At 47.5% G+C, this 17128-nt stretch overlaps 2 protein-coding genes across 3 annotated transcripts in view; one reads left to right on the forward strand and one right to left on the reverse strand.

Annotated features, from left to right (window-relative positions):
- Positions 1–7818, forward strand: part of Yeats2 (YEATS domain containing 2) — a 94032-nt gene extending 86214 nt beyond the window's left edge. For both annotated transcript variants that reach the window (XM_021209358.2, XM_029544481.1), the window contains exons 28-31: positions 3100–3326; positions 4091–4165; positions 4849–4922; positions 6149–7818. In XM_021209358.2, coding sequence (XP_021065017.1) covers positions 3100–3326; positions 4091–4165; positions 4849–4922; positions 6149–6257 — 485 coding nt within the window. In that variant the 3' untranslated portion in view covers positions 6258–7818. The remainder of the gene's footprint in view (positions 1–3099; positions 3327–4090; positions 4166–4848; positions 4923–6148) is intronic.
- A 2934-nt stretch (positions 7819–10752) lies between these two features.
- On the reverse strand, positions 10753–16900 carry Map6d1 (MAP6 domain containing 1). Its single transcript, XM_021210120.2, has 3 exons — positions 16520–16900; positions 11899–12016; positions 10753–11339 (listed from the first exon to the last, which is right to left on the reverse strand). Exons 1-3 carry the CDS (start codon positions 16897–16899, stop codon positions 11262–11264), a joined length of 576 nt encoding a protein of 191 aa, XP_021065779.1. The 5' UTR covers position 16900; the 3' UTR covers positions 10753–11261.
- Between the last annotated feature and the right edge of the window lie 228 nt (positions 16901–17128).

Raw genomic sequence — 17128 nt, forward strand, 5'->3', positions numbered from 1 at the left:
CTTTGTTGGGTCTTTGTGTGGTTTAGGTATCAGAATAATCGTGGCTTCATAGAACGAATTAGATAGAGTACCTTCTGTTTCTATTTTTGCGGAATAGTTTGAGGAGTATTAGAATTAGGTCCTCTTTGAAGGTCTGATAGGACTCTGCACTAAACCCATCAGGTCCTGGGCTTTTTTTGGTTAGGAGACTATTGTTTCTTTAGGGGAAATGGGACTGTTTAGATCATTAATCTGATCCTAAACTTTGTACCTGGTATCTGTCTAGAAAATTGTCCATTTCATCCAGGTTTTCCAGTTGTGTTGAGTATAGGCTTTTGTAGTAGGATCTGATAATTTTTTGGATTTCCTCAGATTCTGTTGTTATGTCTCCCTTTTCATTTCTGATTTTGTTAATTAGGATACTGTCCCTGTGCCCTCTAGTTAGTATGGCTAGGGTTTTTCTATCTTGTTAATTTTCTCAAAGAACCAGCTCCTGCTTTGGTTGTTTCTTTGTATAGTTCTTTTTGTTTCCACTTGGTTGATTTCAGCGGAGATTATTTCCTGACCTCTACTCCTCTTGGGTGAATTTGCTTCCTTTTGTTCTAGAGTTTCTAGGTGTGCTGTCAGGCTGCTCGTGTATGCTCTCTCTAGTTTCTTTTTGGAGGCACTCAGGGCTATGAATTTTCCTCCCAGGACTGCCTTCATTGTGTCCCATAAGTGTACGGTGCAATGTATGTTTTGAGCTTTATTAAAGTTTCTTTAATGAATGTGGATGACCTTGCATTTGGAGCATAGATGTTCAGAATTGAGAGCTCATCTTAGTAAATTTTACCTTTGATGAGTATGAAGTGTCCCCCCTTATCTTTTTTGCTAACTTTAGTTTGAAAGTCGATTTTATTCAATATTAGGATGGCTACTCCAGCTTGTTTCTTGGGACCATTTGCTTGGAAAATTGTTTTCTAGCCTTTTACTCTGAGGTAGTAGTCTTTGTCACTGAGGTGGGTTTCCTGTGTGCAGCAAAATGTTGGGTCCTGTTTACATAACCGGTCTGTTAGTCTATGTCTTTTTATTGGGGAATAGAGTCCATTGATGTTAAGAGATATTAAGGAAACGTGATTGTTACTCCCTGTTATTTTTGTTGATAGAGTTAGAATTATGTTTATGTGCATAACTTCTTTTGGGTTTGTTGAAAGATTACTTTCTTGCTTTTTCTAGGGTGTAGTTTCCCTCTTTGTAATGCATTTGGTGTTTTGATTATTATGTGACAGGAGGAATTTCTTTTCTGGTCCAGTCCATTTGGAGTTCTGTAGGCTTCTTGTATGTTCATGGACATCTCTTTCTTTAGGTAAGGGAAGTTTTCTTCTACAATTTAGTTGAAGATATTTACTGGCCCTTTAATTTGGGAATCTTCACTCTCTTCTATACCTATTATCTTTAGGTTTGGTCTTCTCAGTGTGACCTGGATGTCCTAGATGTTTTGGGTTAGGATCATTTTGCATTTTCTTTGATTGTTGTGTCAATGTTTTCTATAGTATCTTCTGTGCCTGAGATTCTCCCTATCTCTTGTATTCTGTTGGTGATGCTTGCATCTATGGCTCCTGATCTCTTTCCTAAGTTTTCTATTTCCAAAGTTGTCTCCCTTTGTGATTTCTTTATTGTTTCTACTTCCATTTTTAGATCCTGGATGGTTTTGTTCAATTCTTTCATCTATTAGGATGTGTTTTCCTGTATTTCTTTAAGGGATTATTTATGTCCTTCTTATAGTCTGCCATCCTTATCATGAGAAGTGACTTTAGATCCATGTCTTGCTTTTCTGGTGTGATGGTGTATCCAGAACTTGCTATGGTGGGAGAGTTGGGTTCTTATGATGCCAAGTAACCTTGGTTTCTGTTGCTTCTGTTCTTATGCTTGCCTCCCCCCGCATCTGATTATCTCAAGTACTCCCTGCCCTCGATATATCTGATTGGAGCCTGTCCTTCCTGTAATCCCAGGCGAGTCAGAACTTCTCAGAGTCCAGCTTTCCTTGTGATTCTGGGATCCTGTGATGCTGAGATTCTGGTTGAGTCTGAGTTCTTGGCAATCAAGCTTCCTCTGAGATCCTGGTGTGACCAAGATCCTGGGATCCTAAGATCCTTGGTGTGTTAGAGTGCCTGGACGTAGTCCCTCCTTTGAGGACCATGGGGCTGTCCACTGAGTTCAAAACCAAGGTAGACCAGCACCAACCAGAAGGAACCGGAGCCACTGATCAGGTGGAGTTCCTGTGTCTGTGCTCCAGCTGGCCCCAGGCATCCCCAGTTTTGTTGGAACAGATGTTGTGTTCCACTCACCAGTGATACTAAGGTCCTGGGCGTGCTAGGGGTAGAGAGTCCTCTGGAGAGCATGGGACTGTCCACTGAGTTGGGACCCAAGGTGGCCCGGTGCTGGTGCCACCTGGAAGGAACCCAAGCCACTCTCATGTCCTTTGTAAAAGCATATGGGCATGGCTTTATTGTCCTTACACTCTACAACCCATTGAAAGCTGTGTGCATTACCATGGCAACAGTGAGGCAGGAATGTTTTGGGTTTTTTTTGTTTTTTTTCTTTTTTGAAGTGAGAAGTCTCAAGTACCCCAAGCTTCCCCCAGAGTTCACTGTGTAGCTGCAGATGACCTTGTACATTTGATCCTCCTGCCTCTGCTCCCTGAGTGATACACCTAGTTGCTGCAGTGCTGCTAATCAAACCCAGGCCTTCCTGATCCCAGACACTCCTACATGCTTGTCAGGTCCTCTTACCACCTGAGCCACACCCCCAGCTTGACTAGGAATGACTTTATGTTCCTCACTGTACATTTCTTAAGGTTTCCATCTTTTAAAAAAAAAAAAATGAAGTAAATCAATGTAATGATTCAGAAAGTGGGGCTGTGACCTAGTTTTCCAGTACTGGAGTTGATCATATACTGTGTTTGGTCCTAATGGCAGATAGGATACATTTGGAATAGGACACATGACTGCTTTTCTGCATTATGAGGCACTGGTTCTCCTACAGATCCATAGAGTTAGCCCCCTACAGACTCTGCCTTCCTTAGACGAGGGTCCTTGTCTGTCTCACCTCAGCTGTCACAGACTGCTTCCTCTTATCTAGAGTGCCTGTCATCCTTCTCCACTGCTGATGACCTCTGCCGGAAGCTGGAGGATCTGCAGCAGTTCCAGAAAAGGGAGCCTGAGAATGAGGAAGAAGTGGATATCCTCAGCCTGTCAGAGCCACTGAAGACAAACATTAAACAGGAGCAGGAAGAAAAGCAGGAAGAAATGAGATTCTACCTGCCACCAACCCCAGGCTCGGGATTTGTTGGTGACATTACACAAAAGGTGAGAGGCTAAGGCTGTGATACTGTCAGATCACACACCAGACATTCTACCTCATGAGCTTAGACTCCAGTCTGCCCAGTTGACATGTGATTGACTTTTGCCCATAAATTGTGTTCCCACTCTCCCATGAAAAATGATTGTGTATTGAACATGGCTGCAGAGCAGAGGAGGATAGTCACAGAGGCTCCTGGGTTTTTTTCTCATTTGCTTCAGATGTAATGCCTCTCCTTCATGAAGCATATTGTAATATTTTCAGGTCATCCTTGAATGAGCAGTCCCCATCCATGCCATACTGTCAACTCCCCGACCCTCTCCACCCCAAGGCCTGTGTTGCCTTGTTACTTGGGAGAGAGCTATCAAACCCAGTGATGCCTAGCAGTTCTTTAGCAGCTGCCTCTGCTAGCTGCTCAGGATCCAAAGGGAAAGGCAGTGTTCACTCACACCCACACCCACACCCATAGGGTGCACAGGGGGAAGCAGAATAGGGAGGTTCCCAAGGGCTTTTCTTTGCTTCCGTAAAAATGGCCCCAGAGTCTTGAGTTTAGGCCTCCCGAAATACTGCTTGCACTATTATGAATTCTTGGGAGATTCCATTGTTTCATGATAAGATATGCAGGGGTAAAAGCATAATTACATGTTGTCCAGAGTGGTTGGAGAGCCCTTCTTCCAGCCAGGGGACTGTGTGTATCAGAGAAATTCACTTGTTTGGGGAAAGACTTGTTTCTGTTGTTGGTGGGACAGATAGCCTTCTTTTGCTCTTCCAGATTGGAATCACCCTGCAGCCTGTGGCGCTGCACAGGAACATGTATGCCTCAGTGGTAGAGGACATGATCTTAAAGGTAGGTACCCGGGAGCACTGTGACCAAGGCTGGCCAGTTTGCATTCCAGGGCCTATGAGTAAGGGCCAGGAGGGGAACAGAGAGGACGACGTTGAAATCCCTCTCCCTACTTAGGGTTTATGTTTCCTTTCTTTTCTGTTTCCCTTCTCCTAGGTAAAGTAAATGAAGTTGTGTTCTGTCTAAGAATTAAGGGGTTTGTTGTGTTGAGGATAGAACCCAGGGTCTTGTACATGCCAGGGGGTGGTCTCCTGACTCCCACAGCTGTCAATATCTCTTTAGGGTTATTTCTTATGTTTATTAAGAAGTATCCTACTGTGAGAAGTATCTGTGCTCTTATGATAGACAGGGAGAAGACAGAATCTTGGGTTTTCCCTGCTTCTCACAACAGAGAAACAGCCACTACTGTTCTTTTCCATTCTGCATCCCTCCAAAAGGGAATCTTCGGTAGAGCCTTTACTCAACACCCTGTTTTAGAAAACTGTCCAGTTAATAAAAACTACTTAGTCCAATTTCTGGTTTCCCTACATGATGACCTCTAAACAAAATAAGTTCAATTTCTCTTGAGAACTTTGTAATAATTGGCTGGCAATCATTTCAAAAGTTTGGGTGAAGAATGAGGTCGGCTGCATCTCTCCCACTAGTGAGCAGGTTGCTCTTCTGTCAACACCAGTCTTCTATTCTAGGCCACGGAACAGCTGGTGAGTGACATCCTGAGGCAGGCACTGGCAGTTGGATACCAGACAGCGTCTCCCAACAGGTACTGGTGCTGATAGTGGGGGCTGAGTGGGTCGGTTCCTCTTGAAGATGCTTGTTTTACCCATAAGTCAGTGCAGTAAGAAATAGAGTAGGCTGTGCTTGGGACATTAGAGCCTGACAGACTGAGAGAGCCTCTTGGCTTGAAAGCCTAGCTGTACCCTCCCAGCTATTACCTCGTAGCCATGCAGATCTGTTGTATCACAAGGTAGAGCAGGCAGCAGGCTCTCAGGTTAGAGATAGTGACCGGATGTGGCGGATTCTAGGGTCGAGATTGATAAATACTACCTAGGTGTGGGTCATTGCAGGCACTTCCTCTAGGAAACTGACAGGGAGTTGTCTCCACTGCCCCAGCCCACGGGCCCCATAGTCAGATTGCTTTCAGAGCTTCGAACCCTTGAGCTCATTGCCACCTTTTCCTTGAGCATTCAACTCTGTGGGATGCACAGATCCGGCTTTAAAAGAGATGTGGTTCACATCCTTTTTCCCTCCTGCTCAAAACAGGGTAGCTTTCCTCTGTATGGAAGGCTACCCTGACACTGTAATGCAGTACCTCAGATCATAGGGCACCAAATGAGGATATTAGGTCAGACATATACAGATAACATAGAGCGCTTGAGTAAATGAGGAGGAAGGGGAGGGGAAAGAGGAGGAAAGGGAGGCAGCAGCAGCAGCAGCAGTAGTAAAAGTTGGAATAAAAATTTCCAGGTCTCACCCTGCTTGAAAAGCAGGAGGAGCCATGCTTTCTGTGTTCCTGACTGGAGATGGAGCAAACTGGGTGGTTTGAATGAGTGTGTAACACCATGCTTGGCTGGCCAGGACTCTGTCTCCCATCCTCTGAGATAAGAGATGGGCCTGTATCATTATGGTACTTTAAAACAAACTTGAATATGCTAAGACTTAGATGCACACCATTCTCCTGTCTATATCCTCTTTCTTTTATGTCAGCTAATCATTTGGCCAGCAAACTTACTGTAACCAGAAAGTAAGATTGAGTCCTGGGTAGGACTCTAGATGGAGAAGAGTTCATAAGTGTGAGAGAGACTGGCCTCAAGCCTTTGCCATCACCTCCTTCTATAAGAGAACAGTCCCTTCAGTATATTAACTGACTTAAATTATTCCTGAATGCATTTGACAAATTATACCTAATTATACTTTTGGGTTTTGTTTTGTTTTTGGTTTTTGGTTTTCGTTTTTTTTGTTTTGTTTTGTTTTGTTTTTTTGGACTAGGATTCCCAAAGAAATTACAGTGAGTAATATTCATCAGGCCATTTGCAACATTCCTTTTCTGGATTTTCTTACAAACAAGCACATGGGGAGACTGAACGAGGATCAGTGAATACAGTGAAGAGATCCCTGAACGGCGGGGGAGAGGCTGTGTCTGCAGTATGCAAACCGTGACCCTTGTGTTTGAGGAAAGCTGCTGTTTCTGGGTTGGAACGCCGTGGTTGCCAGACCATTCCTTCCATCTAACTGCATATTACACAAGGGCATCGAGTCCCAGGTGCCCCTCTTTTAAGACAGAGTTGCTTCCCAGTTCTGGAGGGAAGCTGAACGGACGTGGCTTTGTCAGTTTGCGTTTCTTTATTCCCACAAGGCTCTGCAGGGTCTTGGTGTGAGACAAGGAACATACACGGGGTGCTTGTTCCCTCTGTGGACTGTGCGTGGGTTCACCTGCAGCCTGCTTTTCAGAAGGCAGAAATAAGCCCGGCATGCTGGGCTGGGGAACTTTGAAGAAGAACAGCAACAAGTACCTTCTCCCACCTTGCCTCAGCGTAAAGGGCTGCACTCTTGGCCGGTGTGAGTCAGCTACAGAGAAGGTAATACACCATGTGGGAGGCCAAGGAGGCTGCAGTGAGACTCTTCCACGGAACCATGACGCTAGTGCTGTGACAGCCTGTATCACAGCACTGTTGAGGGGTCCCAGCAGAGTTCAGAAGGCATCAGGCCTGTGCCGTGTAACCCAGGGACTGCAAGGGTTAGTGTGGGTATCGACCTCAAAGTCAGGCCCTTGAGCCGTGTGTGGTCCTCCTATTCATATGGGCTTCAGAAGCTCCTACTGCCTCGTGTCAAGGGGAGGGAGGCAGCCTCCGTGCAAACCTTACTAGGATTGTCCTCTTGGTGGACTGGAGCCCTGTCCTTCTCTGCCAAAGAGTTTTACCAAGATGAAAAGGGTTGAAACACCTGTGAGTGCCTTACATGGGAAGAACTGCTCTAACCCACTGTGCTAATGCTCGGGAGCGGAGCCCCTCAGTGCGAGCTGCACACACGAGCTTCTAGCACCACTACACAGTGTGCACACACTGGGGGCTCCCCAGCCCTCCTGACGATTATGGGGACCCAGGAAAGACCTCAGCCTCAGTTGTAAACCTGCTTTGTCTGCTCAAAGAAAACTTGAAATATCTGAGTAAAAGTCACAGAAACCCAGCTAAGTAAGCAACATAAAGCCTGTTGTTTCGGGTCCTGCAGATCGGTGTGAGTCAGGGAACACTGCAGGGAGGATAGAATGGACCTTTCCTTCCGCACCTGAGAGCTGCAGGTACCAAGGGATCTACCGTGCAGGGACCGGGCAAGCACAGCTTACTGGTATAGCTGGGTGTATAAGACTTAAGAATTTGGTCTGTGGACCAAATAGCAGACTGATGCGCTGACACAGATCTGTCAGAAGTGGGCAGACTTACATGGTAGAGTATCCCAGTGAGAGCAGATTCATTTGTTGTGATAAAAACTTAAAGAAATTACTTTTTTGCTAAAAACAAAAATCAAATGACTTAACAGTTTCCGTGTATGTTAAACTTTCGAGTGTTTTTTTAAATCATAATGTGTAATAATTGTGTATCGTTTTGTCTACAATAAAATGTTTAGTATTTGCGATGGGTTTTCTGAGCTGGAAGCACCGTACTTAGATGGGCTCATTGGGAAGTGGCTGTGGTATGGGTCTTTGTAAGTTTAAATTGATATCTCTCCTTCCCTAAAAAAAAAAGAAGAAGAAGAAGATGCAACCATGCAATATAAAAAGACCACAATTACATTCAGGTCACTTAAAAAAATAGAAGATGCTTTTCTTGGTGACCTTGAGCATAATTATTTCATACAAGCAATTTGGGGTAAAGGAAAATGAATAAGTGGGTTCAGTTTCTCAAAAAAGCAGACCCTTTGTCTAACAAGCTAGTTTATCTAGTGAAATAAAGTTGGTCTGTGCTAACGTCAGGATGCAAGGATCAGAGTCAGGATGCAAGACTTCTAAACAAGTATGTAACAGTGCAGACACTCCAGAACTAAAGGCTCTGAGATCTGTGGCTTTCCCAAGGGAGTTTCTGTGAAGAGGCATTGGGGTCCAGAGAAGTAGCTGGCTGGGAAGCAACAAAGCAGGGCCCTGGAGAGTAAGGCTAGCTGGGGTACAGGCCCTGGAGAGTAAGGCTAGCTGGGGTACAGGTCGGTGTGGGTGCTGACAGTGCCCTGGGCTTCGGGTAACATACCCTATCCAATAGAAGCAGAAGTCCTGAGTTCTGTCCCTCAGAGCATGGAGAGCTGAGACCTTCCTTCCTTCAGCAGGACTTTGAGGCTTTCTGATTGGTTGACCTTGTAATGTACACACACCTGATTGAGGCAGTTCCCACATTGGTCACCGTGGTTATGGAATAATTAATATTGAATACTCCTCAAATTAACAGATTAAACTGCTCTTTATTTTTCAAAACTTACAGAATATAAAAGTTATTAAATTTTATAGGAATTTTAGCAGGTATGATAAAGTATTTTTAAAAATTTGGGCTGGAGAGATGGCTCAGTTGAAATGCATGCAGTACCTGAGTTCAGTCACCAGAACCCACATAAAAATGGCAGGCATGGTGGTGCACACTTAAAATCTGAGCACTGGAGAGGCAGAGATGGGCAGATCACTTGAGGCTTGCTTTACAAGCAGCGTAAGCTACTTGGCAAGCTCTGGGCCAGTGAGAAAACGGAAGGGTACCTGAAGAATACTCTGAGTTGTCCTCTGTCCTCTACACATGTGCCTGCACATACATAAACACACATCCCCACACGTACAGGAATATACACGTACATGTACCTACATATACGCCATATACACACTCCCTTCTCAGAGATGAGCCCTGCTCATCCTCCAGTGTATTTTTCTGGTCTTTGTGCACGTGGTGTGTAAGGTGGACTCAGGACTAAAAGAACAAGGCTGACATTGGCCTTGGTGGCTTCTTGGTCACTTGTGGAACCATGTGACCATACTCAGATCTGCAATGAGGAGGGACTTCTAAGAGCAGATTTTCATCTCTCATGAGGACTGGTGAGCAGACTGGCACACTGCTGAGGTCATGCGTCTCTACACCAAGAGTGAATGCAGGGGCTGGGGGCATGTGGTGTGGTCACTAGCAGTGTACAGCTGGAGGCTTTTAGCTGGGGCATGCCAGTGGCTACAAGAGGTACCCGGAAGAGTTAAAGCGGAAAGGACAATTGGGGAGCCATGCTTGGCTGGCTTTCCGGAGGATGTCCTAGCAAGCCAGCAGGGTATAGAGATAGCCTCACTTTCAAGTGCAGAAGTGGAGGTGCCCACTGTCCCTGCCAGTGAGGAAGCAGCAGTGGCACCCATGGCCCCTTTTCCCACTCAAGGATGCAGGAGAGCTGAAGTGGGAAGAGGGTAACACCCGCTACACTGGAGGCCTCTGCAGCCCTGTCAAGGATATTAGCAAAGTTACACTGTATTACAGCCATTATTGGGAGGCCACAGGGATGGGAAAGAATATGCCTGTGTTTATAACAAGTTGCTGCAGTACATTTTTGCATTTTAGTAAATTGTTAATCTGCCCAGCAGGCAGTCGTTTCCCTCTTAGGAACATCAAGCATGCAAGCTGACAAATCTAGAGGAACAGGATCCTTGGCATGTGCATATGGTTGGTAAGAGGGAGGCTGGGCCTGCTAGCACCTCTGAGGGGATGCTGTGTGGGAGGTCTGAGCTGCTTCCTCAGCCATGGCTTTGAAACACGGAGCCCCACCATCAGAACTAGATGCTCCCATGGGGAGAGCCTAGGAAGAAAAGGGAACCACAAGGAAATCCTTATAGTTCTTACCAGACACTGTGCCAAACCTCTCAGACATAGGCTTTTTCCAGTGTTTGAAGGGGGTGTGCAAAGGGGAATGGGCTTGTTCCACACAGACGTGCTGGCTGGAATTTATGGAGATGAGTTTTCCAAAGACAGGATGAGTTATCCCCGCAGCAGGGGAGTGAGTAGCTAACCAGAGTTGGGGAGCCTAAAGCTCTATAGGAGATGCTGTCCAGACATGCTTCCAGCTCCTCGTGAGTATGCAGGGTAGTCCCTTCTAGTCCTTGTGTTGAGGGGAGACAACTGAAATTAGTAAAACGGGGTTCAGCCTCTAGAAGCATGGGGTGAATGCCATTCGTGCTTTCAACGTTCTACTCACCCTAGGAACTGTTTCCTTGAAACAGGATCATCTTAGCTATAAAGAAATTACATGTTTGAGATTGAAGACATGAATGATCTCCCTGGACACATAACACTACCATGAGAGTTGTGTGCAAGTGATTATATATTAAAACACACACACACACACACACAAACCCCCTAAAGGTTTTTGTTGTTTTGAAATTGGGTGTGTAGCCCTGGCTCTCCAGGAACTTGCTATGTAAACCAAGAACGCATTGAGTTCAGAGATCCTCCTGCATCTGCCTCTAGAGTGCTGGGATTAAAGGCATTACTCCTGGCAACCTAAGATTGATACCCCCCTCCCCAATTGTTTTGTGGCAGGGTTTCTCTGTGTAGCTCTGGCTGGCTTGTCACTCGCTCTGTAGACCAGGCTGGTCTCAGACTCACAGAGATCAGCCTTTGTCTCCCTCCATTGGGATTAAAGTCATGCGCCACCACTGCTGAGCTAAATTTCTTAATGGTAAGCACGTGGGACGCTGCAAAAAGATGAGGATACTGCCTGGATACTACCATATGTCGTCGAAAATAAATAAATAATAACATGCATCTTGGAACCATCCAAAGTGTGAGGCCGACCTAGCAAGGACTTGATAGTGTGCACATTTCTTAGTCTGGAGCTGTTCAGGTCACAGCTGAATTGATCATCAGATTTAAGAACTGAAGGATGTCAAATGGCAATTTAGAAGACAAGAAAGTCTCCCTCCCTGCCACCACTGGAGGACAGATGGGGAGGCTGAGTGTAGCTGGTGGTGTCCTGTCCCTTTGCCTCCACACCACGCCATGCCCAGAGCCAGCAGCCATGCTGCTGTAAGCAAAGGAGCAGGCGAGGACTCTGCCTGGCAGGTCTGGCTGTGCTCGGCTTTCCCAACCATGGCTTCCACTGGTCACACATTGAGAGTCTGAGGAGCTGATGTCTGAAAGATGGCTGAGGGATTCGGTGTGAATTTCCTCACCTCTGGAACCTGAAAAGGGAAGTATGGCGATATTAGCGGGCTTTTTCCTCAACCCTGGCTCTGAGAAGAGAATCCATTGCCCCTTCCAGCAGTTCACAGTGGAAGTTAGCAGAGTGAGCTATGTCCCAGGGAACGTGAACCTCTTCTGCGTCCCTCTGCCCTTCAGTTGGGGTGAAGGTGCTAAGTAGTCCTGCAGTGCTAGAAGGAGCCCAGAGCCTCACGCACGACATGCCCTTGCTATACCACAGAGCAGTGCTTGAGTCGGTTTGGTTTTCGTATTCCCAGAGAGAACAGGGCTATACTGAGGATACTGCTTGTGTATGCAGCCTACCACTGAGCTACATTCCGTCCCTTGAAAGTCACTAGCCCTAGTAGTAGTCAGGGCACAGGCTGGCTGGGGTTTAGGAGGAGGACAGACACTGCTCACTAGGGAGGCCAAAGATGCCACCTAGCCGGTGGCAGAGGAGCTTTTCTGCTCTTAGGTACATTTAGTTGGACATTCCTGACCTTCTGACTCCTAAACCTTACTTTGGAGAATAGGCACCTGTCTTCCCACCCACAGGCTGACCTGGAAGCTGCCCCCGGGGCTGGGGTCCCATCCGGAGCTGTGAGTTGTGATGACCCTGGCTGTTCTTGTCTTTGTGGATCTTGAGGGCTTCACTCCAGTCCACGCTTGGAATTCCTGTCTGCAACAGAATACAATCACAACCTTGCACAGGGTCAGTCATTCCTTTCCTGCACCCTGGACCTAAGCACTGCAGACCTAATCCCTGGTGGTCTGCTTCAGTTCCTAATGGTGCTTTATCCTTTCTCACGAGCAGGACCAGATGCACCAGTTGCTCCAAGCAGATGGACCACCTTAGGAAGAGTTGCTCTTCCGTTCTGAATGCTCCATCAAGAAACCTCAGCCACCCGAGCTCAGGGAAGCAGTGACAGAAAGCACTTGGAAGAAACTTACAACTTAGAAGAAAGAGAAGGCTTAGCTATACCCACTGATGAGGACTCACATGATGGAAGGAAAGAACCAAGTCCCACAGGTCTTCTGGTCTCCACATGTGTGTCATGATATGTGCACATGATATGCATGTACATACACAGGGTCTCCACATGTGTGTCGTGATATGTGCACATGATATGCATGTACATACACAGGCACAACAAATGTAAAACAAACAAACCAAAAACTCTTTAGTAAGCCACAGAGTTTGATAGATGACTTAGCAGTCATGTGTATACTCCTCTTGCAAAGGGCTGCAGTTGAATGCCCAGCACCCACATCTCACAGTCACCAGGAACTCCAGCTTCAGGGGACCTGATGCCCTCTTCTGGCCTGTTAGGAACCTGCCCTCACATGTACAAACAGAAATACACATGACTTTAAAAAGTAAAACAAAATCTCTTTAAAAATGTCTTTGAAAAGAGAGTTAGAGTAGCCATCTCAAACCAAAACCTCCTGGTCTACTGCAGTCTGAGCTCCCATGAGCCCCTTCACTGGAGGGAAAGAACTGGCTAACCCAGCCCCCATCACTAAAGGCTCAATTCTACTCCTGGGGACCTCTTCATCTTGTCAATGACCCTACTAAACAGTAAACTCAGCAAGGCCATTGTGTTGTGTCATACCCACCCACCCAACCCCCATAACCACAGGCGCAGGGCTCAGCCAGCCAGGGCCAGTGCCTGCCTGTGCTGGGCCCTTCCCCTACACTGGCCCTAAAAACAAGGGAGTCTTTTTCTTGGCAGCATCAGAGCTGATCCTCACTGGGCAGGCAGATGGCATGGGCACGGAAAGCTGTTGTCTGCTGCGGTCAACACTGAGTTTTTGGGTGTAAAGAAGAGCTGAGCCAGGGCCTGTCGTAATTTTTGCTTCCGAAGCTTCAAGGTTCTAAGGACCGGCTGTCTAAACCATTTGCTGTTCTCTTTTCTCCTGGGAAGGTAGAGTCTCCCCCTGAGTATGCCCTTCTGTCCCCAGCTATCTCTGAGCTGTGCTCCAGGCAGCCTAAGCCAGCTGCTCTGAGGTGACAGCAGGGGACTCAAAGCAGGAAGAACCTATAGCAGTCCCTGGGGTGTTGCAGGAGATGCTCCAGCCAAGAGGGCTTGTGATGGAATAGAAAAGTGGCACCGAAGGTAGAATTAACAGAGCCCTGGCTACTCACGGAGGACTATGAGTAAAGTGGACTATAGCTTATGCCAAGATTAATGAGAGAGTACAAGCCTCGCTGTGCTCCTTAAAAAGCATCAAGGGGGCTGGTGAGATGGCTCAGTGGGTAAGAGCACCCGACTGCTCTTCCAAAGGTCCGGAGTTCAAATCCCAGCAACCACATGGTGGCTCATAACCATCCGTAACAAGATCTGACGCCCTCTTCTGGACTGTCTGAAGATAGCTACGGTGTACTTACATATAATAAATAAATAAATCTTTAAAAAAAAAAAAAAAAAAAAGCATCAAGGGCTTAATACGTGTAGCCTTGGCTGCCTGGAACTTGCTATGAAAACCAGAGCTGACCTTGTACTCCTAGAGATCCACCTGCCTCTGCCTCCCAAGTGCTAGGATTAAAAGTGTGCACAACCATGCCTAGGTTACCTCCCTCCCCCATCTTTCATGGACCTGACCAGCCTCAAAAGAATTATGGAAGCATTGTTCGGGGAGGAGCTAGCCAGCTAGAGAGCTCCAAGACAGCTGTTGAAGGCTCCTATGCGTATCTGGCCAGACAAATAAGGCAAACCACTCCTTCCATGACAACTAGAAGCCAAGTGAAGCAGGACTTGTTAGCGGGGAGATGGAAGCCTAAGGGGTCCATAGCACTTAAAGACTAGGTCAGGAATGGCCACATACCTAGTCTATTACTTGGGTCTCTAAATTGTTTTCTGAATGCCTATAGCAATTCACTTGGGTGAAGTATATCTTACAAGATGAGAGGTAGGATGGGATTACTCCAGCCTCTGAGAGTTTAGTGCTGAGGAATATCAGTAGTTATCCTGGGCTGGTCTTGGGGGTGAGTGAGGACTGGTCAGCCAGGCTCTTAGTATTCCAGTTCTCCAGGGAAGGAAACTGTTCCAAAGGCAGAGTTTACACTTGGAAAAGCAAGCCCCCATCTGTCAGTGATTTTCCACGGCTGACTTCAAGACTCAATTTGAGAAACTGTCTCCGAGGAGGTGGCCAACGACAATCTGTATAAACCATTTTAGGGAAGGACTACAAAACTGGTGCCTGAGTCCCACTCCTTTCTATGCTGTTCAGAGCCATGTGTTTTGAACTACTAGCTCAATTCCTCATTTGTTGAGGAACAGCAATAACAGACCATCATGTTAAGTGGAGAGCCAGCACCTTACCATCAACAGAGCTTGGGGGACCCTACAAGGACATTCAGTGGGCCATGTGCTCCATGTGGGTAAAATAGCTTCTCGTAACCAGCCATGATTTTCTGGAACATCCCCCATGAAGAAGGGCTTGCACCAACATCCCCAAGCCACTAAATAGTTATGAATGGTGGCTTCCTTTCTTCCCTGCAAGCCCAACCAATTGTCTGACAGCTAGATTTTCAAGCTATTGCGGAGTAATGCACAGGCGGACCACTGGAAGGACCGTGAACATTCAGACCTCTCCTGCAGAGGATTCAGGTTCCTAACATTGGCAGTCAGTAAGCCTGTCTGCCCTGCCACCAGCAATGCCAGACAGCTCCACTTGAGTCCATGAACACAAGGCCTTGCCCTGCACCACACACACCCATTAAGTACCTTAAGGAACAGAGCCTTAAGGTGGAACCTGTCCTGCACTTTGCCTCTTTGACATGTGTGTGTTTGAGATTCACCATTTGTACCTGCAGGGCTTCAGTGTCCCATCCTGTGACAGACTGATAACTAGTGCATCCCCAATATCAGGACATTAGGACTGTGACCATCTATCTGTGCAATGTCCCCATGTGCCATTTTTATTATGTTTTAAGTTTTTTTAGTTATGTGTATGTGTGTGTGTATCTGAGTGTGTGGGTATGTGCAGTGAGTGTGGATACCCCAGAGGTCAGAGGTGTCAGATCTCCTTGAAGCTGGAGTTAGAGACAGTTGTGAGATGCCTGGCTTGAGTGTTGGAACTGAACTCCCATCCCATGGAAGAGCAGTGCACTCTCTTAATCACTGAGCCACCTCTCCAGCCCCATGAACCTTTTAGTCCTGAGCTCCCATCCCACCTTCAAGGAATCTAGACGACAAAATTCCTAAAATATTTAAACACCTGTAACAAATATGTGGTAGTGTTTTAAATAGTCCCAAACTGGGCATCACAGATGGGGGGGGGGGCAGCTTATGCCTATGGCTGTATGCCTAACAAAGGGCTAACATCCAGTACAGTTATTAACATTCAGAACATCTAACTATGGTCAAACATTACATTAGGTTAAAAAAAAAAAAAAGTAGTGTAGTTATAATGTGTGAGCCTGACAACCAGAGATGGATCCCTGGAATCCAAGGCAGAAGTGGAAGAGGAGTGACTTTCTAAAGTTGTCTTCTGATCTGCTCACCCCGCCTCTCTTCCCCCCTCTCCATACTAATCTATATTAAATATTTTAAAACATCGCAACAGCAAGAATAAGATAGTGGAGGAAACCGAGTGGGTATGCATTCATTGTATACAAGAATTAGGAAGATCCATCTGTTTGGAAGGGGAGGCGTGAGGGTGTTAAGGCAGTATTTGTTATTTTTATTTCTATTTCCCCCATTATGAGCATTCATTACTCTTCTATGTAGAAAGAGGAGGCAAGAAGTCCTCAGTTGTCCAAAGCTGTTAAGGGTGCAAAGGACCTTCCTTCAGTGGGATCTTGAACAGCGCAGACACTGTCCCTGGGCACGGCGTGGGGCGTGGGATGAGGGGCTGTGCACCGCCCTCTTTGCTCACCCCACAGAAGTTAAAAAAGAACAATCTGAGACCGAAGGAGGAGGAATCGAATCGAGGGAGGGGTACTCCCTTGCGAGGTGCGCTCATCCTGGATCCCAGGGTAGGGAGCAGTCGGGATCACAAGGCGATGCCTGCTGTGTCAGGAGACCAAAGAGATGACCCCGAAGCTCCCCTGTCACTCTCCAGATCCTATGGTATTCAACCTTCGTGCTCTCCCCGCCCCCACCCCGTTTCCGGGCTCCGTTTCCTCCCACCGTAGGTCGAGATTCGAAGCATTCCTCTGCCGCAGCCAGCTACCCACCTATAAGACGTGGTCGCTACTACAGCTGCGTCCGCGTCCCCGACCGGCAGCACGTAGACCGTCCGGGTGGGGGGCGCCGAGGACTGGCCTCTGCGGCCGCCCGGCCCCGGTGGGCGCTCTTGAGCCGCATCCCGGGACCCGGCGCGCGCGGTTCGCACACCGAAATCGCGCTGGTACTGGGTGAGCGGCACAGCGCGGCTGGACTCCCGCGCGCCCGCGACCGACAGGCTCCCGCGCGAGACGCTGCAGTCTGCGCCCGGCTCCTCGCTCCCGGGGTCCGAGTAACCATGCAGAGTCAGCGGCACCGCTACGTCCGAGCGGTCCAGCTGGTTCCATCGCCGGGCCAGGCAGCACAAACGGCTGATGCAGGGCCACGCCATGCCGCTCGGCCGCGCGCCTGCGCCGCGCGCGCGCACTACCCCCACTGCCCCCGCGCAACCCTGAGCCCCGCAAGGACGGCCTGCGGGCAGTCCTAAACCCAGAGTTCCCCGAATGTGAGCTCAGAAATCAGACCTGGGCTTCACCGAGAGCGAGGTCGGAGGGAGGCATTTCCTCACCGTCACTAAGCCTACTACTTTTTTTTTTTTTTTTTTTTTAAAGGAACAATCA

The sequence above is a fragment of the Mus pahari genome, chromosome 12, assembly GCF_900095145.1.
Source record: "Mus pahari chromosome 12, PAHARI_EIJ_v1.1, whole genome shotgun sequence".
Taxonomy (NCBI): Eukaryota; Metazoa; Chordata; class Mammalia; order Rodentia; family Muridae; genus Mus; species Mus pahari.